This window comes from Arabidopsis thaliana, chromosome 5 (genome assembly GCF_000001735.4).
Source record: "Arabidopsis thaliana chromosome 5, partial sequence".
NCBI classification, from domain to species: domain Eukaryota; kingdom Viridiplantae; phylum Streptophyta; class Magnoliopsida; order Brassicales; family Brassicaceae; genus Arabidopsis; species Arabidopsis thaliana.
In genome coordinates, this window is record NC_003076.8 from 18981522 (window position 1) to 19008353 (window position 26832).

The window sequence follows — 26832 nt, forward strand, 5'->3', positions numbered from 1 at the left end:
AGTCTAGCTAGACCTATACCAAAATGACAAACTACATGTTTACAATGTCTTATATTTATTTTTGTTTGCATAAAATCATAATCTCAATTTTTATATATATGAATTGCTATTTGTTACAAATTCCCATTTTCGTGATTTTTTTTTCTTTTTTTTTTCTTATGTTCTGTGAATTTTGTGTCATGTCACGATTGTGTGGTTTCATTATAAATCCAATCAATGAAATGTTGTTATGGATCAATTTCGTTTTACAAGTATTGGTGATTCAACTTAACATGTGGGAAAATGATACAAGTGTAGTCTCTCATCATTTTGACATAGTACAAAATGTCACTAAAACGCATTTGAGAAAATGTGTCTAAATTTGTGTGAAAATTCTTCAAATTTGTTGAACCTAATAGACGCACCCCTATACCTTGTACCAAACTTGCTAGTTGCTAACGTCGTTAGAGGCATAATCATTCTTTTGAATGACTTTCAAGTAGCAAGTGCATACGATATGGGACATTGACTACTCGAAAAAGATAAAACACTCTATATATTCAAAATCTCAACAGTTGACGGGAAGATGGATCCAGCATACTCAATCATTAGATATAACATCACAAGCTTCGACTATCCTAACAGTAAGTAAGATATAATATGAGGTAAACACCAAGTGTCTTGATCGTTTTTCTTCATTGTGCAGGCTTATTAGTTATTACTCCAGAACCTGAGATATAATTGCCAGAAGGACATGTTGCTCTGATCCGTAGACATCATTTGGCGCAAAAATATTAATTTTATTATGTTCTTTGCCAAAAGTTACCAATCAGAGTAATTGGGCAGAAAAAATATTTTTGTTGGTTCACCATCATTAAAGTCTGGAGCCTTTGATTTCACTTTTTTATTTTTTTTATCCTCCAATAAAATAAACCCAAAATTAATTTTCTGACTTTTATTTATTAACCAAGTTGGCAACTTGTAGTACCCCACTAGATTTGTCCCTTTCCCTAATGGAATAAAACTAGAAGCATCTTCAGTTCCTCACCTTTTTTGCTTCAATTACTAAATACAATCAATTACTTTTTAAAATAAATAGATAAACCGAAACTAATCATTATATTTTTCCACTAGTTTCTGAATTATAATGAATATTCTACTTATAAGATTTACATAGATTACTAGAAAACATTTAGTTAGTCAACTACTAAAACATTTTCATTCAACAACCAATTTGGATTTTTATTTTTTAAACCAATTTGGAAACATGAAAACTAAAATAAGCATATAATGAGAGCACACAAAAGAAAACGCATATACAAAAGAAGTAGTACTAGTGTTCTCCCACAATTGCCAGGAAGTATATAAAAAGGAGTGGCTCCCATAATTTGTCGTCGTCCAACCATATTTGAGAAAATAGATTTTATGTAACAAAAGTATTTCAGTGTTGTCTCATGATGGATCATCCAATCTTTTTGATCAAAAAAAAAAAAGATGGATCATCCAATTCTGGAGTCTCTAATAATCGGGAAAAAGAAATCGAGTACAGTTTATTTTTGTTGGTCAGGCACTTAGCCACTCAGGCTCATCAGACAAAGCGATGACCATAACATAATTATAATTAGGTGTATTGACAAAAAAAAAAAGAAAAAAAAAGGAGGATCATAATTAGATGTAAAAAATGGTGAGCTCTCTCCAAATTTTAAAATGAAAAATAAAAGAGTTCAAATTATAATGGGCTTTTTCGTCGTTCAAAGCCCTTTCCCCTTCAACAGTAATTAGTTTTTGAACGTAATAATGTTACTGGAGCGCGAAAACTTAAGCAAAATTAGCACAAAAATACAAAAATTAAATTTTACAACGAAATTGTAAATAAAAAAATAAAAAAAATTATTGAACAAAAAAAAAACTAATGCAACGGTTTTTTTTTTTAGGTTTTTTTTTTTGTCATTAACGCTAGAAAACAAATAATTTTGCGAATTTACGAATTGCCAAAATTGACTTATAAATACTGCCAATTTTCAGACATTAAGCTTTTATTCGTTTTATTATGAAAAGTTACTACACACAACACTATATTAAAACATACGCTATAAATAAATATGTATCGAAGAACAAAAAAAATATCATTATTTTTCCATCTGACCTAGAAATCTATTCCATGCATATATCATTTCAAATACAAAAATTGAATAAAACAAGAATACTAATAACCTACAAAATAGTACAATCTACACAACAGTTAAAGAAAACTAACTACTATAATTAGTATGTTATCATTCCTGTATAATTTATCTTGTCAACCAATTGAATAAACGAACTACTATAATTAGTATGTTATCATTCCTAATTCTATGATATAACAAGTATGTTATTAAATTTAACCTATCTCGACCATTCCAATTATCCAGGAGACTGATTTTTTTTAAAAAATAAAACATAACCATAAAATCAAACAAGGAAATTACAATTCAAGAGAAGAAAAAAAACGTTTTACAAATCAAAATAAAAATTAAAACTCCCCCAATTTAGAAACATTTTTCTTTCCCCCAAATTTCATCATTACCTAACCTGAGAAGAGTTGTTGTTGTTGTTGTTCCGGTTCATAGCTTCAGTGATCGAAGCAAGTTTCTGAAGATTCAATCTAATAACCGTATCAGCAAACAATCTCGTATCTTCCTCCGAATTACCTTCCGGTACATCAACAACATAAGATTCCAAAACAACGGTCCAGATCCTTTCTTCTTCTTCTTCTTTCTCAAATCTATGAACCGTCGTAACCGATTTATAATTCCTCAGCCTATGTTCACCACCGGTTATACTAAACCCAGTCACTCTCCGATCATCGTCCAACAGATCTAATCTCTCTCGAGACGTATTCGCCGGTAATCCACTTATCACGTTCACGTCGCGCGTGCATCCCACTCGCATCTCGAAATCTTCACTCACGTTACAGCTTTTGATGAAGTGTTTGTAAATCTGTGGCCTATCGAAACGTCTCACCACGGACCATACTGTTTCCGGCGGCGCGTGGATTCGCTGAGCTAGGAGAGATGAGCAACGGCCGTTACCGAGTTGGTACGTGTGGAACTCGGCGATTGATTGGGAGAGTTGGGTGAATTCGTCTTGAGTTAAATCGGAAGGCATGGTTTGGTGATGGAGTGTTGAGATTCTCTGGCTGTTCTCTTCTTCGTTTACTGGTGAGGAGGAGGACTCTGAATTCGCCATTGATATTGTTTGTTGAAACTTGAAAGAGAGAAGTTGAAAATTTGAAGGAAGAAGAAAGAGAAGAAGGGTATATTTGGAATTTAATAGACTTGAGTTTTTTTTAATGGCTATCACATAAATGTCATTAGGCACTGAATCTTTCTACTTTTAGTTGATAATTACTATATTTGTAGACACGTACATCAAAATTAGTAACTATTACAAATTTACGTAATATTTTTGTAGATTCTAAAATAATACTACAAAAAAAATATATATCCGTTCATTATAATAGATGGAATTATTTTGCTGAATTCGAAAAATCTGATTTAATTTAATGAACAATAACACACAGTTTAGTTAGACTTATCATATTATTCATCCATCTATATTCTGATTGAAATGTATAAACTATATAGTTAAAATTATATATATATGATACTAATTAAAAATATCTTGAACGAGTTAAACTATATAGTTAAAATTAGAATAACTCATTTTATCATATTCTTCATGAATTCCTACTATTTTATATTAATCATCACTTTGGTAAATATATTACAAATGAAATTGGTCAACTCGTAATAGAAATGCAATTAAATTATAAAATAAAAAATTATTTACGGGAGTTGAATTATTTTTTTGTTGGCAACCGTAGAAATTTTGATTAGATGCTCAAATATAGAATCATTATTTATTCGAATGCATTTAAAGGTTAGCCATTAGCCTTTGTTCGTGAAGCTATTATAAGCCTATACCTATATTACTTATCTTAATCTATAACTCCCAATTTCTCTCGAAACTAAATAATTGTAAAGATTAAAACAATTTTCAGTTACATAAAAAAAATATACTTGTAAAGATTAAAACATTTTACTTGTACTAGAGAATTTTTATCAAGTGATAATTAAATGTGAGCAACTGAGCATGAAGCCTCCGTGTCATATACTTACTAGTTTTGGCCATGTTTATTTATCTGCAACCGAAATGGGCAAATTACTTTTTTCTCTTATCACCTTGACTTTTGTTTTTTCTATTAAAATTATTTTTAATATTATGGCTGTGAATGGTGACTGCGTTTTGCGGTACGCAAAAAGTGCGGTGCGGTTCAAATAGTAATGAAAATCAGCACTGTTGCGATACGGTTTTAAGTGCGGTTTTGGTCACCATTCACAGCCTATAAATCATTATACTTTTGTCCAAAAAAAAATATAAAAAATCATTACAGTAAATAGTTTATTTTTTGTTACAAAGATATAATTGGGTACGTAAGAAGTAGAATCCAAGAGATACGGTAGGTACAAGTTATAAATCATAAAAAGTAGTCTCCAGCTGTTTTTTTTGGCGTCTTGTAGACATTTAATTTTTATGTCAAGTATATACTTGCACATTGCACTTGTATATCAAATTTGATGATTATAACAATGATTTAGTTAAATATCCAGAGTGTAAAATTATATTGCTAAACACTATACCTAAACGATTTTTCTATAAAATTTTATCATTACGCTAAATTAATTTTTTCAAAATTTTAAATGAAAAGGACAATAGTGCTCTCAAACTGGTATGATTAAATTTTCCTAAAGTTAAAGTTAGAAAATAATTAATATATTTATGAATAGATAGATTGCTATATATATTCTTTAGCATTATAGAGATAATAAAAGTATCAAAAAGTCCATTTGGTGGAATAATATTGATTCTGATCATTGCGAATTTTTTTATTCTAAAAGGCTTGAAAGAATTTTCAAATATAATATTTTCAAGAATCCACTCACCATGTTATAATGGAATGTACATTGATTAAAAAAAAAAAGAGTAGTGGAATATACAGTGAGTGATACATATCTCTACATCCACACATTTGCATTTTTTTGGAGAGTGGTTGCTTTAATAGTCCAGCCTAAAATTTAGTATAACAACAGATTTTTTTTTTATCATTATATAGTAGATTTTGGCTACATTGCTTTGGAGTTTCGATAAGCAGAGCATATATTTCTTTTGTCTTTTTTCAAGAGCATATATATGCTAAAACATAGTTTATGGTTGTCACAAAAAAAAAAAAAATAGTTGATGTCGATTAATATATACTTGTAGTCCCTACTGCTAACTTTTCAGTTTTATTTTAGGTCTGTTTTAGAAAATCATGTTAACTCTAAATCGAAACTAATTAATCCAGTTGTTTGCTACGATCATGTCAAAAGCCGAGCTTATCTAGTATCTAGATACACAGCAATAAAAAAAGAGTTTAAGCAAAACTCGACAATCCTAAAGTTTGATGGGTAAAGAAAAACTTAGATTTAAACAAATACGAAATAATGCATAGTCCATGAAATTTTAGATAAAATTAGCAGCCCAATAAGCTAAAACGAGACCATTTCTTGGGAGATTTTGTCTTCTTCTTCTTTGGTTTGCAAGTTTCATTAGCATCATTCTTTTTAGTCTTCTTATTTTTCTTCTCCAGTAATGGCTTCTCTACATTGATCTCTTCTTCTTTCTCTTCCTCAATCTTCTCCTCCATCTCCTACATATCACAAAACATTTTTAATCACAATTATGAAAGTATCTAAGTTTTTAATCTAAGTTGTTATAAATTATGAAAAACACTTGTTCTTTTTCCTAAAACAATTCACTGTTAGTCTATTATAGGTTACACATGAAAAATGACAGATCTAGTATGTCAAATTACTTTAGGCATTTTCTAATTTCCGATGTAAGATCCTAACAAAAATGACATAATTTTGCTACTTAAATGCTTAGTCAAGACGATCTAACATAACAATATTTGATTATTTTCTTGTAATTTGTATTTGAAACATTAAACTCTTGTCTATAAATAGACAATAAAAATAAATAGTATACCCGAAGGTCTTGTGGATGTTGTAAGGGGACATGAAAAGGATTAATGTTGCTACTGAAAATGGGTAATGTCTTTGTCAAATCTCTCTTAATCCTTTGGCTTGATGTTTCACCAGACCCTCCAGTTGAAGTAGAAGATCCACTGCTCGATTCCAACTCCAAACATATCTGTTACACATTATACAAATGACACCCTTTAAAACCTTCCTATACAAAAAAACCCTTAAAACATTACACTTATTTTGAAAGAAAAACTGATCAAACCATACCTGAAAAAGTCTGGTCTCCAAAGCCGCGATTCGATCTAGTAACGATCCTTTGAAATACGCTTCTCTAATCGCCGTGCCTCTATCGATTAACCCACGCGTGGTAGGCGCGCTTTCGTCTTTCCATTTCGGAAGGTTTTGTTGTCTCTCTAGATTCTTTATCTACATAAAACAAAAACAAAAAACTCGAATAAATTCATAAAAGTACTAATGTATGTTTTCTTAACTTAGGAACCAAAGACAAAAAAAACAATTTACAACGAAATCCAAGTGTTCAAGCCTAGAGAGCATAGGCAAAGAAGAGAGTGAATGTTTTTGTTGCTCAATCGTCTCCATAAGACTTGTTATTTTTTTGGGATTTCTCTAACATGTGATATTATTTTTTTGGTTTATATAGTGGAAAAAGTTATATAGATAAGTAAAAAAATGTAAGACGATAAAGGAAAAAGCAGTTGAGTTCCCTCCTTTTTTTCCTGTTGACACTCTCTACTTGTACAGAGTCATACGCTAATCTGTTATTTAATTTAAATTAACAAAATAGTCTAAATATAAATATTAACTCCAATTTATAAACCAAAAATAGAAAAATTAAACCCCTATATTATAAACACCTAAAAGGCTAAAAACTTTAAATTCGTAACCCCACAATATAAACCTAATTTTTATAGATTAAACCCTTAAACAAACCCCTTAGCGAACTCTTAAATCACTAAGTTCGGTTTAGTTTGATTTAGTTACCATCCGATTCTGTTTTTGTTCGGTTCAATTCGGTTAAAATGTTAATGTCAACCACTAGTTCTTCTGTGTAAGAAATACTGAAATAAACTGTGTAAATGGTACATAAATTTTGCAGAAATTTTTTAAGAATCAAATCTAAAAACAGAGAGGTTAATCGCAATGGAACATTCAGAAATCGAACCAACAGTTAAACCCAAACCGAACCGGTTTATCCCAAGCTTGACCTTGTCATCTCATAAGCCAAGAAGCAAGCAGCATTAGCAGGAACACTCCTAGCCATAGCTGGACCAAATCCTTTATACAAACCTTTAACTCCTTCAGATTTCAGAATCTTCCGAAAAGCATCCATCGACCCCGTGTATCTCGGGTTTTTGTAATCGTCGACTTGAAGAACACTCTTCACAACATCTGTCGGATATACTATTCCCCAAAAAGAAGCACCAGCGACTCCACCCGCCATGATCAATGACCCTTGTCCTAAGCTTGAAGTGTCTGAACCACCGGCTAAAAACCGCTTGAAAGCTTCGTAGGCTGCAAACATTGTTGCATTTCCCGGGACTTCACGGGCGAATGTAGGGAATAAACCTTTGAATAGACCTCGTGCTCCTCCTTCTGATCGTAGGACATGACGGGCTACATCCATTGGTCCACCGTATTTCACGGCTGCAACCACTGAGCTTGTAGTAGAGGCACCAGCTAATGCACCTTGTGCTTGCAACCTGATGGAGAAACAAGATTAAACACACACACAAAGAGACATGTTTTAGTTCTGTTTCAGTCTAGAGCTTGAGTTAAAAGCACATGTATATATAGGCTCTGATTGGTAATACATGTAAAAAGAACCTAACCTGCACTTGATCAACTCGGTAGGACAAGCAAGGAACGAAACAGCGAAACCAGCGCCTGCACCGGCCACAAACTGTTGACTAATGGTCAAAGGAACTCCAGCTTCAGACCTAAGCAGCCCTTCCATTTGACCTCTCACAGTGAACAAAACCGCATTGAAGGCAGCAACGGTTGCAAGTGGAGCTCCCATACCTTTATACAAACCTTTGGTTCCTTCAGAAGCAACGGTCTGTTTAACCGCATCGATTGCACCGGTGTACCTTGGAAGTTGGCCTGGTGCTGGAGTCGGTTGGCTCTGAAGTTTGACCTTGATAGTGTCAAATGGATGACCAACAACTAGTTGAGCAGCTCCTCCAACAGTCCCTGAAGCTAAATCCTTCCACGCATCCGCCATTTCTAAGAAACAATAAATCAATCAAATTTCTCAGAATCAACCAAAAAAATCAAAAGTTTTTGTTAATTAAGAATAAGTTTTACACCACTTGAAACAATTTTCTCAGAACAAACCAAAATCAAAACCTTTGTTAATGAATACTTGTCATTTAACTTGTGACCTAAACCACTTTAACTAACCAAATGTTTCATAAACCAACCAAACTCACTACTTTTTGTTAATGAATAATCCTTCAAGAGTCAAGATTAACTTATAACCTAACCACTTAAACCAACTATATCATCATCCAAAATCAGTACTTTTGTCACTTGTGACCTGAACCACTTAGCCAATCAAAACGTATAAACAAACCAAGTTTGAATATAACAAAGACGTTTCAAAGAGTTTTTCTCATAAAAAGTGGATATTTTTATTTTGCTTCCAAGAAAGTAGGAATCTTATGATCATTTCCAATCATTACCAAATCAAAGGATTCAGAAGACAATGAGAGAAATCTTAACAAAACCTGAAAATGTAACCAAACTCAAACTCTAAAAACATGTCATTTTTCCTCAGTTGTCTCTGAGAAAGTTTGAATCTTTTAATCCCTAGAACTCAAATGGTGGATTCATAAGACAATGAGGTGAAATCAGATCAAAAACCCAGAAGGAAAATTCAATCAAAAGTGATTAAATATTAGCTTACCAACGATTGATTAGAGAGAATCCAATCGATATCAGATGGATCCGAGAAAGGTTAGCCGCTCGAATAAAAATGAAAAAAAAACAAATCCAGATGCGAATCCACGGGATAGAGATTCAGAGACACAAAACGAGTGATCAGATAAAATCCAAAAAGAAACAAAAAAGGATTCAAGTGGACATAAAAGTTTTTAACTTTTAACCACTCGAATGGCTATCTACGACACAACCACAAAGGATGGAGCTTTGCAGAGACTGAAGTTTTGTTTGTTTGTTTTGTCTCTTTAAATTTTCTTTAAGAGAAAACGTTTTTGTTTTAAGTGTGGTTGGTGAAAAATGAAGATCAGTTTGGCTGGTCAGACGTTCGATCAGCTTAATCGGTCGGTTAACGTATAACGTATGTGTGGTTCAGGATTCCAATTTGGTTTAAGGATTGAGCTGGTTTGGAGCTGATTGGGTTTCTATGTTTGAAGATGGGCCGTGGAGTTCTTGTTCAGCCCAAGCTCATCCGGAATTGTTGAAGCTGTTATAAGCCTAACAAAACAATATAAGGTATTTTAGGTATGAAAATAACTCAATTAACTTTATATTTTATGAATTAGTTTACTAATTAAAAATATTACTAATTTAATATATTGGGTCAATAAGTTCTTTTCTCAAAAGAATATTATGAATGGGGTCAAAGGTAGGAAATGATCATATGGCATCAACATGAAAATTTTTATACAAAAACATTTAAGAATTAATATTATTAAGTAAATTACCTTATAATTAAGAATTTTCAGATGACCACCTTCCCTATATATACATTGGCTCCGCCTCAACGGCTGAACATAGAAAATATGCAAACTAAGCAAATGGCTTCTCCTTGGTTGTTGATCATCATATTCTCTCTTTCATTACTTTGCTTCCATGGAAGGTCTCAAAATACTAAGGTCTGTCACCATTTTGTAAGCACTTTGATATAAACTTAAATATATAATACAAATAAAGTTAAAAAAAATTCTCATATCTTGTAGCCTCAAGAACCTGAATACGAATGCGTTGATATCTACAAACAACCTTCGCTACAACACCCTAAACTCCAAAATCACCGAATCCAAGTATATTTCTATATATTTACATTTGTTTGTCGATTTCCTGCACCTAATGTTTATCATGATCATATACTTATCCCTATTTGATTGATATATTTTTTGATGCATCACATAGATGAGACCGAGCGATGAAGCCTTAGCCATGCTCTCAGGAGATACATCATCAGAAAACTTATCAAACGATGAAATGGTTGCTGAGTTTGATATACCAGAAGAAGGATGTCCTCAAGGACAAGTACCAATCCATAAACCAAGAAATAATTTCAACCACACCGAGAAACATTTTCAGCCTATTAATGGATTTGGAACTGTTGGTCAACATGTGAAGTGACTAAAATTTTATACCTTTACTATATATGATCCAAACCATTTGATGTGTATTTTTTTTTTGAAAAAACTGATGTGTATATATATACAGGCTGCGGTAATGAAGAAAATCGATGCCACCCCGTGGCGTGGAGCATCAGCATGGATAAGTATTTACCAACCTAAATTGACAAATAAAGAGCAATTCAGCATGGCTTTCATTTGGCTCAATACTGAGTATGAAGGCGAACGCACCAGTGCCCACTTTGGTTGGGCTGTAAGAATTTAATTTTTTGTTTTGTTTTTTTAAATCGTGATATACTAGATCAAAATTAAACCCACTTAATGCAACCATCATTTAGCATATGTATAATTAGTTCATTTGAATAAATATCATGGTTAAAAGTTTTACTGATAACTTTTTTTTTTTACTACGTATGAAATATATTAAGGTGATTCCTGCACTATATGGCGATAGCCGTACACGACTTACTGCATACTGGAGTGTGAGTAACAATGTCACCAATTATCGTCTGTCCCTATCACAAGAAAGTAGATTTTTTTTTTCTCTTCTTTAACCCCAAATCGTTTTTTGCAGCAAGATACATTCGAAAGCGGATGTTACAATATAAAATGTAAGGGTTTCGTTCAAATTGATAGGAGACTCTTTCTTGGAGCCGGTTTTGCGAACACCTCTGTGGTGGGAGGCCAAAATTTTAAAGCTTTTTTTGCAATCAATCAGGTATATAAGTATATATAACAACTACGTTTTTGAGTTAAACTAAATTCTTGGTTTGATATTGATTTATTCAAAACAAAAATTTGAATAAAAATAAAATTTCTCAAATATTATTAAAACAGTTCTTTAGTTTCAATTGGTTAGTAATATTCTTTAACCGATAAACTCGAAGAAAATTTTCACTAGATAAAACTAGTGAATTTCTTCACAAACTTTAGTATAATTTACCAAAAACAAATATAACCTTACACTTCTTTTTTTATGGGATCTACACAAATAATAGGATCCAAAAACAAACAATTTGCTGCTGACAGTGGGGAAGATTTACTTAGGGTATTGGCCAGAGGAACTTCTACCTTTTTTCACTGAAGGAGCGGAGTCAGTTATATATGGTGGATTGACGAATGCTCCATCTGATGGCATTCAACCCTTTAATATAGTTAGCCCACCGATGGGTAACGGGAACAAACCGCTGGATGAGGAAGTTGATCTAAAGCATACTTGTTATATGCACTCTCTTAAATATGTGACACAAGATTACAAGAGTGTCGATGTTGATACCAACAAGGTCGCCGAAGTTGCGGACGCAGGTATATGTTACGACGCGATTTATTTTGATAAACTTGGGGGGTATGGACAAACGTTTACCTTCGGTGGACCAGGTGGTCATTGTGATGTGTGATCTTCCTTTATGTGATACTTTGATATTTCACTTTTATTCAATAAAACAATATTTAAATTTCTAATTCCCTAGTCGATTTTGATAGCTTTATATTCTTTTACAATGTTTTTGTATAACCAAAACTCATGGACATCAAAACAAGAGATATTCGCGTGTCGCATTCTTTTAATCATCAAAACACACAGTACTAGGTTGATGAACAATTATAATTCTAAAAATCTTTTACAAGTTTTTTTGTCATTCCAACTTAAATTTGAGAAAATTGTTGTATGCATCGATTGTTTTTGTATTGTATGTTTAGACAGGCAACTACTAACTATGCCAACCGCCAGATATCCAATGGAAAGGGTTTGAAATTGCTCGAATTTTTCTGATATTGTGTGAAAACCCTTTTCCTATTTTTTTGGCGATTAGTGTAGTAAGTACTTGCGTATAATACAAAACACTACACTTCACCTATAAAAATTTAAAAACGTCTCCACCTTATGTAAAACCGAGTAACGGGTAAAACATGTCATGTACGTACGGAAACAAAATTATATGTTGATTGGGTTCTAAATAAAATACTAAGCCATGAAATTTAAGCCTTTCATAAACTGATATTGAAGCTTCAATTGGAATCTGTCAATCAAAGATTGTAACCATTGACAAAAACTTATAGTTTTAAAATCAGCTACCGACAACAATAAATTTGTCATTGTTGGATTCAAAATACAAGTCTGTTTTCACAATAATGTTAACTTGAGTAGTTTCTTCTTTCATTCTCAAATCTGCTATCAAAAGCCAGAGTTTTGGTAACTTTAAATAAATCGGTCAGGACGTTAACAAATTTATTATCACTAAACGTCATTCTACTAATTATTTTTTCTTAGAAAAATCTGTTACTATATGGCAGATTTATGTCAAAAATAATGTCTGACGCCACTAATAAAATAAATTTGTTACACATTATAATAAATCTGTTAATTCCTAACAAAGCAATAGGTATTTTAGGTATGAAAATAACTCAATTAACTTTTATATTTTCTGAATTAGTTTACTAATTAAACCCTCACAATAATAAAAATATTACTATATTGGGTCAACATAGTTTTTTCCCAAAACAATACTATGAATGGGGTTAAGATAGGAAAGATAATATGGCATCAAAATGAAGACTTTATACCAAAATATTTAAAGATTTTATACCAAAATATTTAAAGATTTTATACCAAAATATTTTTAAAGATTTTATACCAAAATATTTAATAGTTAATATTATTAAGTAAATTACCTTATAATTAAGAATTTTCAAATGACTACCTTCCCTATATATACATTGCCTCCGCCTCTGTTATTACCAACGGCTGAACATAGAAAATATGCAAACTAAGCAAATGACTTCTCCTTGGTTGTTGATCATCATATTCTCTCTTTCATTACCTTGCTTCCATGGAAGGTCTCAAAATACTAAGGTCTGTCACCATTTTGTAAATATAAACTTAACTATACAATATATACAACTTAAGTTCTAAAATTCTCATATATTGTAGCCTCAAGAACCTGAGTACGAATGCGTTGATATCTACAAACAACCTTCGCTACAACACCCTAAACTCCAAAATCACCAAATCCAAGTATATTTCTATATATTTACATTTGTGTGTCGATTTTCTCCACCTAATGTTTATCATGATCATATAATTATCCCTATTTAATCGATATATTTTTTGATACATCACATAGATGAGACCGAGCGACGAAGTTCTAGCCATGCTATCAGGAGATACATCAGCAAACGATGAAATGGTTGCTGAGTTTGATATACCAGAAGAAGGATGTCCTCAAGGACAAGTACCAATCCATAAACCAAGAAATCTCAACCACACCGAGAAACCTTTAAGCCTATTAATGGATATGGAACTGTTGGTCAACATGTAAAGTGACTAAAATTTTATACCTTTACTATATATGATCCAAACCATTTGATGTGTATATTTATAACATATTGTATATATATACAGGCTGCAGTAATGAAGAAAATCGATGCCACCCCATGGCGTGGAGCATCTGCATGGTTTAGTATTTACCAACCTAAATTGACAAATAAAGACCAATTTAGCATGAGTTTTATGTGGCTCAATACTGAGTATAATGGCGAACGCACCAATGCCCAGTTTGGTTGGGCTGTAAGAATTTTATTTGCTTTACTCGTGATATACTTGATCAAAGATAAACCCACTTAGTGCAACCAGCTTTTAGCATATGCAATTAGTTCATTCGAATAAATATCATGGTTTAAATTTTTTACTAATAACCTTTTCTTATATGTATGAATATTAAGGTGATTCCTGCATTATATGGCGATGACCGTACAAGACTTACGGCATACTGGAGTGTGAGTTACAATATCACTATGTCTTGTCTATCTCTATTACAATAAAGTTGGTTTTATTTTTATTTTTGTGTTCTTCCTGGTACGTATCTATATGAGTTTCTCTTCTTTAACCGCAAATCGTTTTGCAGCCGGATAAAATCGAAAACGGATGTTACAATATACAATGTAAAGGCTTCGTTCAAACTGACCATAGAGTCGCTCTTGGTACCGGTTTTTCGAACACCTCTGTGGTGGGAGGCAACCAATATAAAGCTTTCTTTGCAATCAGTCAGGTATATACAACTACGTTTTTGAGTTAAATTAAATCCTCGGTTTGATATTGATTCATCGTGAGCTGGTTTTTAAGAAAACTATATATGGATGGTCATTGTTCAATATGGATAATTTCATCTACTCTTAAATTAGTGAGAAAATTCAAGAAAAAGTTGATTAAACCTTACTTTTTCTCCAATATTTTATATATTAAAACCAGTTCTTTAGTTTCAATTCGGTTAGTATTACTTCCCAAACTTGAAGTAAAATTTACCAAAAATAAGAAACTTACATTTTTTTTTATTTTTTTTGGGATTGATACAAATATAGGATCCAAAAACAAAGAATTTGTGGCTGACAGTCCAGAAGATTAACATAGGGTATTGGCCAGAGGAACTTCTACCTTTTTTCAATGATGGAGCGGAGTCAGTTATATATGGTGGATTCACGAATGCTCCATCTGATAACATTCAACTCTTTGAAATAGTTAGCCCACCTATGGGTAACGGGAACAAACCGCTGGATGAGGAAGTGGATCTAAAACATACTTGTTATATGCACTCTCTTAAGTATGTGACACCAGATTACAAGAGTGTCGATGTTGATTCCAACAAGGTCGCCGAAGTTGCGGACGCAGGTATATGTTACGACGCGATTTATTTTGATAAACTTGGGCGGTATGGACAAACGTTTACCTTCGGTGGACCAGGTGGTTATTGTGATGTTTGATCTTCCTTTATGTAAGACTTTGATATTTCTCTTTTATTCAATAAAAGATATTTATATTCCTAATTCCCTAATCGATTTTGATAGCTTTATATTCTTTTACAATGTTTTTCTATAACCAAAACTCATGGACATCAAAACAAGAGATATTCGCATGTGGCCTTCTTTTATTCGCAAGGGTTGATGAACAATTATAATTCTAAAAATCTTTTACAAGCTTTTTTTTTGTCACTCCATCTATAATTTGGAAAAATTGTTGTATGCATCGATTTTTTTTTGTACAAACAAACTATATTGTATGTTTAGACGAACAACTACTTACTATGCCAACCGCCAGATATCCAATGGAAAGAGTTTAAAATTGCTCGAATTTTTTCTGGTATGGTGAGAAAACCCTTTTCCTAAAAATTTTTGGCGGTTAGTGTAGCAAGTACTTGCGTATATAATTTAGAAACTATATTTCCTAAACTGTTTACATGCGAACTTTCATCTCTCTTTGATTCCATCGCCTAAGAAGTAACCACATTTTATTTTATTAGTAGCGATATAACATATAGTGTCGTCTGTCTAACTCGTTTTATTAAACACCGATAATAACTTTAGACGGACTTGTAAACGACTGATATAGAAAACATTCAAATGGATGATTTCTGTGTCAAGAATTTTTTGAACACTTCTATAAAAGCGAAATTACAGTCACTTTAAAATTGCATATTGTGTTTTCGTGTAACAAGAATTGCACAATGTTATTAAATTGGTTATCAGGTTTTTAACCCAAAACAATTGTCGTAATCAGTGGAAACTAAGTTATATGGACAGTAGAATAGTGGGCCAGTGGGGACAACAGATATAAAAATGTTGCAATAATCAATTAAATGATTGTGTCCTTTCTGTATCTGACATCTTCTTTTGTGGATGACAATTTCATCACGTGCGTTGTTGGTTTTCGAAATCTAAAATAAGACGACGATTTTACAAAGCTGCGAATAAAATAAAATATGTTTTGACATGTTCAATAAATCGAAAATATTGTTAAATCAAGACAGGGAATAACATATATTCTCTTATATATCACAAAAAATTAAACAAAATTGGCCAAACATGGCTGACAAATTTTGTAGCCAAATATAGAAAAATGTTGATATATAAAAAGGCGAGTAACCTTTTGATTCTTTAACCTATATCTAAAGGCTTTTTATGTGCTATTATAAACTAATTTTTAAAAATCTTATATATTGAACAAAAATTCCAAAAAGCCTTAACAAGAGAGATGAGGCGATGGAGACAAGTTTATTTGTGTGGTGGTTGTTAAGAATATGTGGTTAGAGTTTAGATTATAGAGTTTAGGATCGAAAAAATATATGGCTAGTGATAGATCAAAAATAATTTTGGTCATTTAACAATGAAAAAAGTGAACTATAGTTTTCAGAAAACTACATGTGAAACTTTTAAGAACTTGTTGAAGTTCTCAAACATTTGTAAGTGTCGAGAAAGTTGGAGAAAAGTTTCAGAAACTGTTTCGTACATTAAATTAAGGGACGTGTTGCATTAGCATTTTAGCGTTCAATTAACCTTATGAGTTATAACATAGTAGCTAGATAGCTGTGAATACATGGACAAATGTTATCTCATGTCATTGTATAAGAAATAATGTTCTTGTTGTAACTCACACCGTCAGCCACACCACATCGGCACCTCTCTTCCTCTCTTTCTATGTTCCTCCTACACTAAGTGCCTTGCTCTCGAAGGTCGACATTTTTTGTCCAAAAATACAAAAAATGTTTCTAAATAGAAAATAATGAGGCATTGTTGGGGGAAAGTAAATTATTGTAAAGAGAAATATATAGAACAAGCAAAAGCTGATGTCTTGGGGCTCAACTTTTAAATCTGCAACTTTTTAATATGTTTTTGAAAGAAAATCAGTTGTATAGCTGTTAATTGTTTTAAGAGTTAAGATTTATTTTAATTTAAAAGAAATGTGAAATTAGTTAAAAATTATATATTGAAGGTCTTCCTTTTTTTTTTTGTAAACCTATTTATTGAAGGTCTAAAAAAGTATGTTTATCAACAAATTTTATAATGCCCCAAAAATTCTCAGGACAGCCAATCACACTTACTGCTGACAGCAATAATACAAAAAATTTGTGAAATCCCATAACCTATCAATTTATCACCCACTACAAATGTTAGCCATCCAATACTCTGGGCAATGTTATCTGCCATATGACAACATCTTGGGGGCCATAAGTGAATAGTGATGAAACAAAACACAGTAACAAATAATAAAATAAAATAATGATGGTGAAGTGTCGTTGAAGAGAAAGAGATATACTATAGTGACCGCGTTATAGAAGAGGTGTCGTTGGAAGTTTGAGCCATGATTGCGGTGATTCTTTTCAATAGTACGCTACGCGCAACAATTCATTTCACTGGTTGCGACTCCTTTTAATAGTAGCAACGACTCTCTTTTTTAATCGCCAAAAATAGTCTACGTAATCTAATTCTTTGCCGAATTGGGACTTTTTGTAGGTTACTATTCTAATAAATAATTAATTATAATGAAATAATTACATTTAACTGGAAAGATTTATTTTGAAATAATAATTTTAATAAAATCAACTTCATTTTGGTGATTATTTAGTTATTAAGTTAAAATTATAGTTTTTTTCCTTGCACTATTTTTCTATTTTAAAACAATTGTATTATATATATAGGAATTTGTAATCGGATACGTCTGTTTGAATATAGTAAAGACTTCTTCTTCTTCTTCTATTTTTTTGCACTGATCCAGTGACCATTTTAACTCTTTAATTTTTAGTCTCCACGTTAGAGAGTCGGACACCTTTTCATGGAAGGCAACACATGTTTAATCACTTGCTACACTCAAGAAAAGTTCATATTAATTTTATAACGTAACCAAAATTATAATTTTACTAATTTAATAAATCCGCGTAAGATTACAAATGTATTTTTAATGGTTAAGACTTAAAAGTGTCGCACAAATTTTAAATAAAACAGAATATATTTATATTTTTAACACCAATTTGTCCGTTAATATCAATATCTTTTTTATGACATGTTATTTATGTTTATGTGAAAGTGCGAAAAACATTTTAGTTAAACCATGTAATTTTTTTTGTCGTATTTGTAAGTTGATCACCTTTATTTAAATATATTCCAAATTTTGGTTACTTAATCCTTTTAACATCAGTTGTTTCTTTGAAAAGGTAAGTCGACTAAAATTGCATAAATGTTATTTATATCGTTGTCGGAAATAAAGTTACATCATTACAATTGTCTTACTTAGTAGACAGGTGGATGTACATAACACAGTCGAAGAGAAGGTCCAAAAGTTTTAAAAATCACAAATAATTAGAAAACGACAGTGTTTCTGTACCTAGACACATTTCTTTGTAAATCTACAATAGCCGACGACAAAAAATGGAGTAATCATAAATTACACAAATAATGTATAACGTAATTGTCATCTAGCCAACAAAAAAAAAGAGATCAAGACAACAATATAAACATCTATGTATATACTTTCTCCGTTACATCAATATTGATTTTCTAAAAATGTATGTATGGGTTTAGTTTATAATTATTGGTTTAGTGTTTAGAACAGAACATTTGTAAAAATTACTGAAAACAGTCCTGGTCATTCTTGAGAATTTTCTTTTAATTTGTGAAAGGATCTTAAAATTAACTTGCTGAGTTTCCAAAAGCTGTTTTATATTTCTTAAAAGGTTTGAAAAAATGTCTGAAAATTCGAACCGGAAAATAGTGTGGTAAACTATCTACACTTACACAAACAAATTCCTATCAATTCAAAAATAATTTGTGTTAACACAAATAAGATTGTTTCAACAAAATAAAAAGCTTAAGGATGTGATCTTACAAATTAAGTACCCATTTAAAAATGAAGAAAAAGACATTAATGTTGTTAAATAGGATGTGGTGTTAACTTGTCAGTTGCTCCTCCCCACTTTTTCTTGGTCTCCTTATCATTATGCAAGCTCTTCCTTCCACATAAACCCAATAAAGATATGAAATTTGAAAGAAAAAAAAACAAAGATACAAAACAGTGTAATTTCAGATTTTTGTTGTTACATTAATCACTTTAAGTTCAAAATTATGCAACTCTTTTGTCAAATGTCAATATCTAGCATTCACGGCTCCGTCAATAGATTGCGTCATTATTTAAATTTTACAAAATAACTCCATTAAAAAATATAGAAACACAGAATCAATGTTAAGCTTCACCATTACACATAAAAACTAAAATGTCTATTTAAAATCATCATGATGGGGTGCGAGATTAAAGGATTGCATTGCTAACTTTGCCTCTTTACGTTACTTTGGTTAAACCCAATTGTTAAAAGGGAGAAATCGAACATTGGTTATTTGACTTTTGAGTATATTAGTATCAAAATGTATAGGTAATAATGAAAAAAATGAGGAAGTGCAGTGCAACAAAGTCCATTGACATTGTTTTGTTAACCTGATCCATATAGAATTAAAGAGTGATAACAAAAGAAAAAAGAAGAAGAAGAAGAAAGAGTGATAATTTTTTTTTTTTTTTTTTTTTTTTGAAAGAGTGATAACATATATGGGTGAACTAGGTGTATAGCCATAATTGAACAAAAATTAAGAATATAGCCATATAATTTACGTAATTCAGCAAGTAACCAAAAACTCTAACTAATTACAAGTCTATCCCTGCATTATTTCCCTATTTTCCAATTTGCCATGACTCATCATCTTCTTCGTTTTGTTGATCAGATATTGATCTAAAGGTAATATTCCATATGTTCTAAAGGTAATGGATTGTGAATCAGATATTGATCTAAAGGTAATGTTTTTTTAACAGACCTTTTTCATTCATCATCTTCTTTGTTGCTTCTTCTCTTCTCTCCAATCCAACAAAAAATTTCCAGAAAATTTAACTTTTTTATATCAATCCATTCTAATTTAAAAACATCTATTGATTTAAGAAAACTAAACCCTAAGATACTATATATGGAACCCAAACAAAAATAATTAAACTAAATGAAATCATCTCAAGAATCAGTTTTTAGAAATCTGACAAAATCATGTTTATATACTTTTAATCTCTTTTCTCCTTTCCTAAAGCGAATTGAAATCGATTCGATTTTGGGTTTAAATTTGTGTTAGGGATTTTCAATTTTAGATATTGATCAAACCAGAAAATATTCAATAAGATCTTGTGAGTCTTCGTTTTCATTTTTTTCCGTTCTAACTAGCAAATAGAATGGTACAAAATTGAAAGTAAAATAGAAAACTATAGTTCGGTTCTGTTTTAATTAAGTTAAAGTAGAAAAAAAAGATAAGAGGCGAGAGAAGTGAAACAAGCAATGGAAGAGAGGAAGAAGTGATTAAGGTGGTGGTGGTGTGTATGGTGTAGGTCGTAGTAATATTTGTGTTGGTGGTTGCAGTGGTCGTGTGTCAATTGCGGCGGCAATAATGGTGATGGTGGTTGAGATGACAGCGTAATGGTAGTTTCTATGGTGGTGACGATTGCAGTGGTGATGGTGATGATGGTATGACATTTGTGGAAATAATGGTGGATGCGATGATGATGACGGTTGCAAGGGTAATGGTTGTAATAGCATAAAAAAGATGGTGATTGTGTAGATAAGAGTACTTTAGTATATATTATAGTTTATATACAAAATATCATCTCTGTTTTTGTTGTTGGTTAGTTTCTTAATTATAGTTTTTTTGTTAGTCAATTTTGCAAATTTCCCGACATATAATCGTGTTTCATTCAATCCATTTTGTTCAACGACGAAACAATCCCGTTACCTAGAAAAATGTGGTCCTTTTACCTGGTGATAGGTGATAGTGATACATCAGCTATCGCACATGGGTCGTTAAAATTCATGAAAAGAAAACCACAGAAAAATGTAATATTTTCATGCACTCGTGTGAAACAAAATAAAGAGTACACTCTATACTCTATAGTTTCTCGTTTAGTTTAGATATATAAATACAAAGACTTGAGACGACTTCTAATACTCCGGCAACGATGATTAATACCGACGATAACTTATTGATGATCGAAGCTCTCTTGACCTCCGATCCGTCGCCACCATTACTTCCGGCGAATCTCAGCCTCGAGACTACTCTCCCGAAGCGTTTACATGCTGTGTTGAATGGAACCCACGAGCCCTGGAGTTACGCCATTTTCTGGAAACCGTCGTACGATGACTTTTCCGGTGAAGCAGTTCTCAAATGGGGCGACGGAGTTTACACTGGTGGCAACGAGGAAAAGACACGAGGGAGGTTGAGGAGGAAGAAGACGATTCTGTCGTCTCCGGAGGAGAAAGAGCGTCGGAGTAATGTTATTCGGGAGCTTAACTTGATGATCTCCGGCGAAGCGTTTCCGGTGGTTGAAGACGACGTCAGTGATGACGATGACGTGGAAGTGACGGATATGGAGTGGTTCTTCTTGGTTTCCATGACGTGGAGTTTTGGTAACGGATCCGGGTTAGCGGGTAAGGCGTTTGCTAGCTATAACCCGGTTTTGGTTACCGGTTCGGATCTGATTTACGGGTCGGGTTGTGATCGGGCTAAACAAGGAGGGGATGTAGGGTTACAGACCATCTTGTGTATTCCTTCACATAACGGAGTGTTGGAGCTTGCATCCACGGAGGAGATCCGACCAAATTCGGATCTTTTTAATAGGATCCGGTTTCTTTTTGGAGGATCCAAATATTTTTCTGGAGCCCCGAATTCGAACTCGGAGCTTTTCCCATTTCAGTTAGAGAGCAGTTGTTCAAGTACTGTAACCGGTAACCCGAATCCTAGTCCGGTTTATCTACAGAACCGGTATAATTTGAACTTCTCGACGTCATCTTCCACATTGGCGAGAGCTCCATGCGGCGATGTACTGAGTTTTGGCGAGAATGTTAAACAGAGTTTTGAAAATCGGAACCCTAATACTTATTCTGATCAGATTCAAAACGTCGTCCCTCACGCGACGGTGATGCTGGAGAAGAAGAAGGGAAAAAAGCGCGGGAGAAAACCGGCGCATGGTAGAGACAAGCCTTTGAACCACGTGGAAGCAGAGAGGATGAGACGTGAGAAGCTAAACCACAGATTCTACGCATTACGAGCGGTTGTACCAAACGTATCGAAAATGGACAAAACGTCGTTGCTCGAAGACGCGGTTTGTTACATAAACGAGCTGAAATCAAAAGCTGAAAACGTTGAATTGGAGAAACATGCGATTGAGATTCAGTTCAATGAACTCAAGGAGATTGCAGGACAACGAAACGCAATTCCTAGCGTTTGTAAATACGAGGAAAAGGCATCAGAGATGATGAAGATCGAAGTGAAGATTATGGAAAGTGATGATGCAATGGTTAGAGTTGAATCAAGGAAGGATCATCATCCAGGAGCGAGATTGATGAATGCTTTGATGGATTTGGAGTTAGAAGTGAATCATGCGAGCATTTCTGTGATGAACGATCTTATGATACAACAAGCGAACGTGAAGATGGGGTTGAGAATCTACAAGCAGGAAGAGCTTAGGGATTTGTTGATGTCGAAAATTAGCTGAGAGTTTCTGCGGTGTGTTTTGAGAAAATTAATCATGGGGTCAAAGTGTAATTAAGTTTTGTTGATTTTCTCATAAGTTAATGGCCGTTTTATTAGATTTTGGATAATATACAGTTCTAATCTTGTGACCCAAAATTAGGGGGACTTATTGCAAATGGTCAACCCTGGAATGAACGAGATGAACACAAACACAAATGGTGCTTGAATTCTTTTTTTTTTTGTTTCCTCTTGTTTGTTCATCTTACTAACATGAAAAAGATGAATATTTATATTTTGCACTTTCAGCCCAAATGGTAAAAATTTGGGTTGAATATATTTTTGAGAAAAATCCAAAAAAAGATTATTGCACGTTTAATATCCAAACTTTTTTGGTTGGAAGGAAAATATACATAGTTTAATTAAAACATATAATTTAATTTCTACAATTTTACTCAAGATCTAATAACAAAAGCAAAATTCTAGTTTTACTCTTACCATCTCAATTAATTTATAATTGACATGGTATATTTGATTTGAATAAAAATTATTTTTTGTTGATAGGTTGTTTTTATTAAAATTATTTTATTTTGACTACCAAAATAAAAATTAGAAGAAAATCTTTTTAAAAAAATCTTCAACTTTCCTTTTTTAAAACACACCCTTTAATAGATAAAATTAGGGTTTTTGGAATGAAATGTTGAAGAAGATCAAAAAATTTAGATTTTTTCTATCCCAATTTAAGTGGGTGAGTAAGACAATACATTTCTTGCTATCCTTTTGTTTTTAATTTTCAAAGAAGAAATTTAAAGCATACATGTATCTTAGGTTTAAAACTGATCTTGTTATTATATATAGTTTCAAAATCCAAAACACACATCACAAGCGAGATATTCTTCATTAAAAGAAAGAACAAATAAAATGGAGAGTAGAAGATCTTCCTATGCTTTTGTTTCGGTTTTGATCCTTGTGGTGCTCTTGTTTTCAGGGTCAAACTTGTTGTTGCATTAGAGGACTATCATCATCCACAAACACTTAATTGAACAACTCCGTAAGGTTCCAATTTGTATCATTAATGTGTGATGTGTCCAACTCCTAAACTAAAGTCTCAATAAAATAATGGAGTTATCTTGCTTACTCGTACATGTATGGAATAATGGTGTAGTAGTGACTGATGAGATTTACAATGAATCAATTCTGAAACCAAAAAGTGATTCAGCCCAATGATGTGTGTTTTAAAGCCCAATGACTAATGGGCTTATTTAACCCAACCAAATAACTAATGGGCTGAATTCGGATCATTTAAACCCGACCCGGTATCATCTCTATGGCGCTCTCTGGTTAAAACATACAAACTTTTAGGGTTTCTTCAATCTCTCTCTCCCTCTTTCTTCCTCTTCTCTCATTGAAATCGAACGAGGATGGGGAAGAAGAAATCGAAGGTAACGGAGCCGGAATCTCAAAACGATGAATCTCAGACAATCTTCTCCACTCTCTTCTCCGGCGAGGTTGAAAGCTCTGGCTTTGCGAGTCTCTTCTCCGCTGATAACCCTTTCCGGCGAAAACAACCTCAAGAAATCAAAGAGTCGTCAATTCCTGATGAGAAGAAAGGGGATAAACGAAATGCAGAGAACGAAGAAGAAGAAGAAGAAACAGATTTGCCTGTGAAGACGAAGAAATCTAAAAAGGAAAAAAAGCTTACAGATTCCGGCGACGAGAAAGAGACGATTTCGGAGGCTGTAGAAGAAAGTGGGTTGGTTTCAAAGAGGAAGAAGAGGAAGAGAGATGAGATTGAGAACGAATACGAGACGAAGAAGTATGGAAGCGTTGAGATGAAAGAGAAGAAGGTTGGTGAGAAGAGGAAGAAAGCTGATGAAGTAGCTGATACAATGGTTTCAAAGGAAGGTTTTGATGATGAGAGTAAGCTTCTTAGAACTGTTTTCGTTGGGAATTTGCCTTTGAAGGTTAAGAAAAAAGTCATCTTGAAGGAGTTTAGTAAATTTGGTGAGGTTGAATCTGTGAGGATACGCTCTGTGCCTATTGTTGATGTGAGTTTCTTATAGCTAAAGCCTAAAGATGAATTTAGGTTGAGTTTTTGTGTTCATTGGTTTCTGATTTCGTTTGATTTTTATTGATTGATTTAGTCGAAGAGGACAAGGAAAGGAGCTATAATGCTGAAACAAATCAATGAGAAAGCTTCAAGGTTTGTGCTTGAAACTCTATATAGTAATCATTTGATTTTGAAGTTTCAGTGATGAAAAAGTCTAATGTCAATGTTTGTGGAATTGCAGTGTTCATGCTTATGTTGTGTTTGAAACAGAGCAATCTGCTGCAGCTTCTCTGGCACATAACATGTCTCTGGTAATGTAACTTTTGCGCCTTTTGTTCTATCTGGTTGATTTTTAAGGAGTTATGTGTAGATTGGCTAATAGTTTTATGTTATAATCAGATTGATGGGAATCATGTCCGCGTTGATAGAGCATGTCCGCCTCGTAAGAAACAGAAAGGGCATGATGATACTCATTTGTATGATCCTAAGAGGACAGTCTTTATGGGTAATCTCCCTTTCGATGTGAAGGTTAGTAGTACTAGTCTTAAGGCTCTTCTTCTGTTTAATTTGCGATGATCGAACTTTATCTTAGATTCTCAGTTTTGTTTGTTTCTAATGCAGGACGAGGAAGTGTATCAACTGTTTACGGGTAAGAGTAATCTGGAGAACAGTATAGAAGCTGTTCGTGTCATTAGAGATCCTCACTTGAACATTGGGAAAGGAATAGCTTACGTCTTGTTTAAAACACGGGTATGTTGAAGTAAACTTTGATCTTTGTAAGGTTTGAGTAATAAAAACTAATTAGATCTGATGAGTCCTTTTATTTTGTTAACTATAGGAAGCTGCAAATCTCGTACTCAAGAAAGGATACTTGAAGCTTAGAGAAAGAGAGTTACGGATTTCTCGAGTCAAACCTGATACGCCATCAAAGAGAAAGAGCAATCCGTCTGAAGCTTACTCGCCGGCCCAGAAAAGACTGCAGAAGGACAAAGTGGTCACACCAACTCCAACAGGGAAGGCTAATCTTTCATATCAAGGTGTACGAGCTTCAAAATCTGGTGATGATAAGAAAACACCTTATCAGAAAAGCTCCGCGCAGACAAAGATGAGACCTAGAGGTAGCAGCAGCAATGACAACAAAAAATCTGGGAATAATAGTGCTTCAAAGGAAAGAAGTCAGAAGCGACCAGCTGTTGCAGCAAGAAAGGCGAAAGCAAACGCAAAAGGTTCAAAAGAGAGCGGTGGTAAGCGGTTTGCAGGGACAAAGCGTAAACAAGAAAACCGGACGCCTGAAAGCTTCTCTAAGAAGAAAAAAACAAAACGGTTTTAGACGGTTTCTTTCAACCATAATGGTGAACCTCTTTCTTCTTCCTTAGTTTTGATACTAGTAGTCGTTTTGTATTGTTCTCTTATATCAATCAATGATGATATACTGTAATGTTGCAACAATTATGTTTTCGTGCAAGTTTAAAAGGAAAGCTATTTTGATGATTGTTTGTTAAGATATATTTAATCACATAAAACAGAATTAGGAGTTTATGTGCTTGAACTTAACTTCTCATGGATAATCTATTGTGATAAATACCTTTACATCTCGTATGAGTTCTATTATTAGAGTATGAATGAATCAAAGCAACTTGAATAATGTGAAATGATTACTATTACAACTTGTGTTTAAACGATACAACAACAGGTTTAACATTTGGTTTGAAAGTTGGTAATGTACGGAGAGGCTTGACTTGTCTCGTGTTGTGTTCATCTTTTAGCAAGAAAGCTCTACTGCTCCATGGTGACTTTTCCCGGAACAAAAGAGCTGTTTATTCCCCTAAGTTCAAAATTAATAATGTCCCTTAATACTTGTAGTCGCTAGGCATCAGGCATGTATCTCTGTACCAATCTGTATCTGTAAGAGCTTCAAACTATCTGAAAACTCAAGACGAATATTGTTGAGTCGAGCTGCATGTTACAGATTACAACATATCTAATCTAGCTCTCTCTAGCATAGATTTAAATAGTAAAGTCAAGTCCTACTAATTATCTAAATATGTCAAATATTTCTCAAAAATAAACCATT

General features: G+C 33.0%; 8 protein-coding genes and 1 long non-coding RNA gene across 13 annotated transcripts; 5 read left to right on the forward strand and 4 right to left on the reverse strand.

Moving 5' to 3' along the window:
• Positions 1 to 1271: 1271 nt before the first annotated feature.
• On the reverse strand, positions 1272 to 1501 carry AT5G06880. The gene has a single exon (NR_142957.1). It is a non-coding gene; the product is annotated as an other RNA (long non-coding RNA).
• Positions 1502 to 2018: 517 nt separating this feature from the next.
• On the reverse strand, positions 2019 to 3402 carry PYL1 (PYR1-like 1). 2 transcript variants are annotated; one of them, NM_001344698.1, is made up of 2 exons: positions 2316 to 3402; positions 2217 to 2251 (listed from the first exon to the last, which is right to left on the reverse strand). In NM_001344698.1, exon 1 carries the CDS (start codon positions 3205 to 3207, stop codon positions 2542 to 2544), a length of 666 nt encoding a protein of 221 aa, NP_001331305.1. In that variant the 5' UTR covers positions 3208 to 3402; the 3' UTR covers positions 2217 to 2251; positions 2316 to 2541. The 2 variants fall into 2 exon arrangements, with proteins under 2 accessions (NP_199491.2, NP_001331305.1); NM_124049.5 differs by having other exon boundaries at positions 2019 to 3396.
• A 2012-nt stretch (positions 3403 to 5414) lies between these two features.
• On the reverse strand, positions 5415 to 6676 carry MSP2 (microspore-specific promoter 2). The gene is made up of 4 exons (NM_124050.2): positions 6570 to 6676; positions 6315 to 6473; positions 6049 to 6213; positions 5415 to 5710 (listed from the first exon to the last, which is right to left on the reverse strand). The coding sequence occupies exons 1-4, from the start codon at positions 6645 to 6647 to the stop codon at positions 5534 to 5536; spliced, it is 579 nt and encodes a 192-aa protein (NP_568669.1). The 5' UTR covers positions 6648 to 6676; the 3' UTR covers positions 5415 to 5533.
• A 390-nt stretch (positions 6677 to 7066) lies between these two features.
• On the reverse strand, positions 7067 to 9346 carry BOU (Mitochondrial substrate carrier family protein). 3 transcript variants are annotated; one of them, NM_124051.5, is made up of 3 exons: positions 8974 to 9346; positions 7898 to 8291; positions 7067 to 7768 (listed from the first exon to the last, which is right to left on the reverse strand). In NM_124051.5, the coding sequence occupies exons 2-3, from the start codon at positions 8287 to 8289 to the stop codon at positions 7258 to 7260; spliced, it is 903 nt and encodes a 300-aa protein (NP_568670.1). In that variant the 5' UTR covers positions 8290 to 8291; positions 8974 to 9346; the 3' UTR covers positions 7067 to 7257. The 3 variants fall into 3 exon arrangements, with proteins under 3 accessions (NP_568670.1, NP_001332469.1, NP_001332470.1); NM_001344699.1 differs by having other exon boundaries at positions 8750 to 9346; NM_001344700.1 differs by having other exon boundaries at positions 7083 to 7768; positions 8795 to 9307.
• A 296-nt stretch (positions 9347 to 9642) lies between these two features.
• AT5G46810 (carboxyl-terminal proteinase-like protein, putative (DUF239)) lies at positions 9643 to 11855 on the forward strand (the record flags this gene model as incomplete). Its single annotated transcript, NM_124052.2, has 7 exons — positions 9643 to 9654; positions 9989 to 10072; positions 10182 to 10388; positions 10485 to 10649; positions 10825 to 10878; positions 10971 to 11114; positions 11395 to 11855. The coding sequence occupies 7 exons, from the start codon at positions 9643 to 9645 to the stop codon at positions 11791 to 11793; spliced, it is 1065 nt and encodes a 354-aa protein (NP_199493.1). The 3' UTR covers positions 11794 to 11855.
• A 256-nt stretch (positions 11856 to 12111) lies between these two features.
• On the forward strand, positions 12112 to 15151 carry AT5G46820 (carboxyl-terminal proteinase-like protein, putative (DUF239); the record flags this gene model as incomplete). Its single annotated transcript, NM_124053.1, has 7 exons — positions 12112 to 12141; positions 13326 to 13409; positions 13519 to 13701; positions 13797 to 13961; positions 14117 to 14170; positions 14299 to 14442; positions 14753 to 15151. 7 exons carry the CDS (start codon positions 12112 to 12114, stop codon positions 15149 to 15151), a joined length of 1059 nt encoding a protein of 352 aa, NP_199494.1.
• Positions 15152 to 20523: 5372 nt separating this feature from the next.
• Positions 20524 to 20978, forward strand: AT5G46825 (uncharacterized protein; the record flags this gene model as incomplete). Its single annotated transcript, NM_001344701.1, has 4 exons — positions 20524 to 20540; positions 20605 to 20658; positions 20693 to 20762; positions 20898 to 20978. The coding sequence occupies 4 exons, from the start codon at positions 20524 to 20526 to the stop codon at positions 20976 to 20978; spliced, it is 222 nt and encodes a 73-aa protein (NP_001332543.1).
• A 64-nt stretch (positions 20979 to 21042) lies between these two features.
• On the forward strand, positions 21043 to 22863 carry NIG1 (calcium-binding transcription factor NIG1). Its single transcript, NM_124054.2, has one exon. The coding sequence runs from the start codon at positions 21198 to 21200 to the stop codon at positions 22731 to 22733; it is 1536 nt and encodes a 511-aa protein (NP_199495.1). The 5' UTR covers positions 21043 to 21197; the 3' UTR covers positions 22734 to 22863.
• Positions 22864 to 24025: 1162 nt separating this feature from the next.
• AT5G46840 (RNA-binding (RRM/RBD/RNP motifs) family protein) lies at positions 24026 to 26249 on the forward strand. Of its 2 annotated transcripts, NM_001085253.1 has the most exons (7): positions 24080 to 24158; positions 24217 to 24756; positions 24853 to 24911; positions 25000 to 25069; positions 25158 to 25286; positions 25380 to 25508; positions 25597 to 26246. In NM_001085253.1, the coding sequence occupies exons 2-7, from the start codon at positions 24541 to 24543 to the stop codon at positions 26086 to 26088; spliced, it is 1095 nt and encodes a 364-aa protein (NP_001078722.1). In that variant the 5' UTR covers positions 24080 to 24158; positions 24217 to 24540; the 3' UTR covers positions 26089 to 26246. The 2 variants fall into 2 exon arrangements, with proteins under 2 accessions (NP_199496.1, NP_001078722.1); NM_124055.4 differs by having other exon boundaries at positions 24026 to 24756; positions 25597 to 26249.
• The last annotated feature ends 583 nt before the right edge of the window (positions 26250 to 26832 follow it).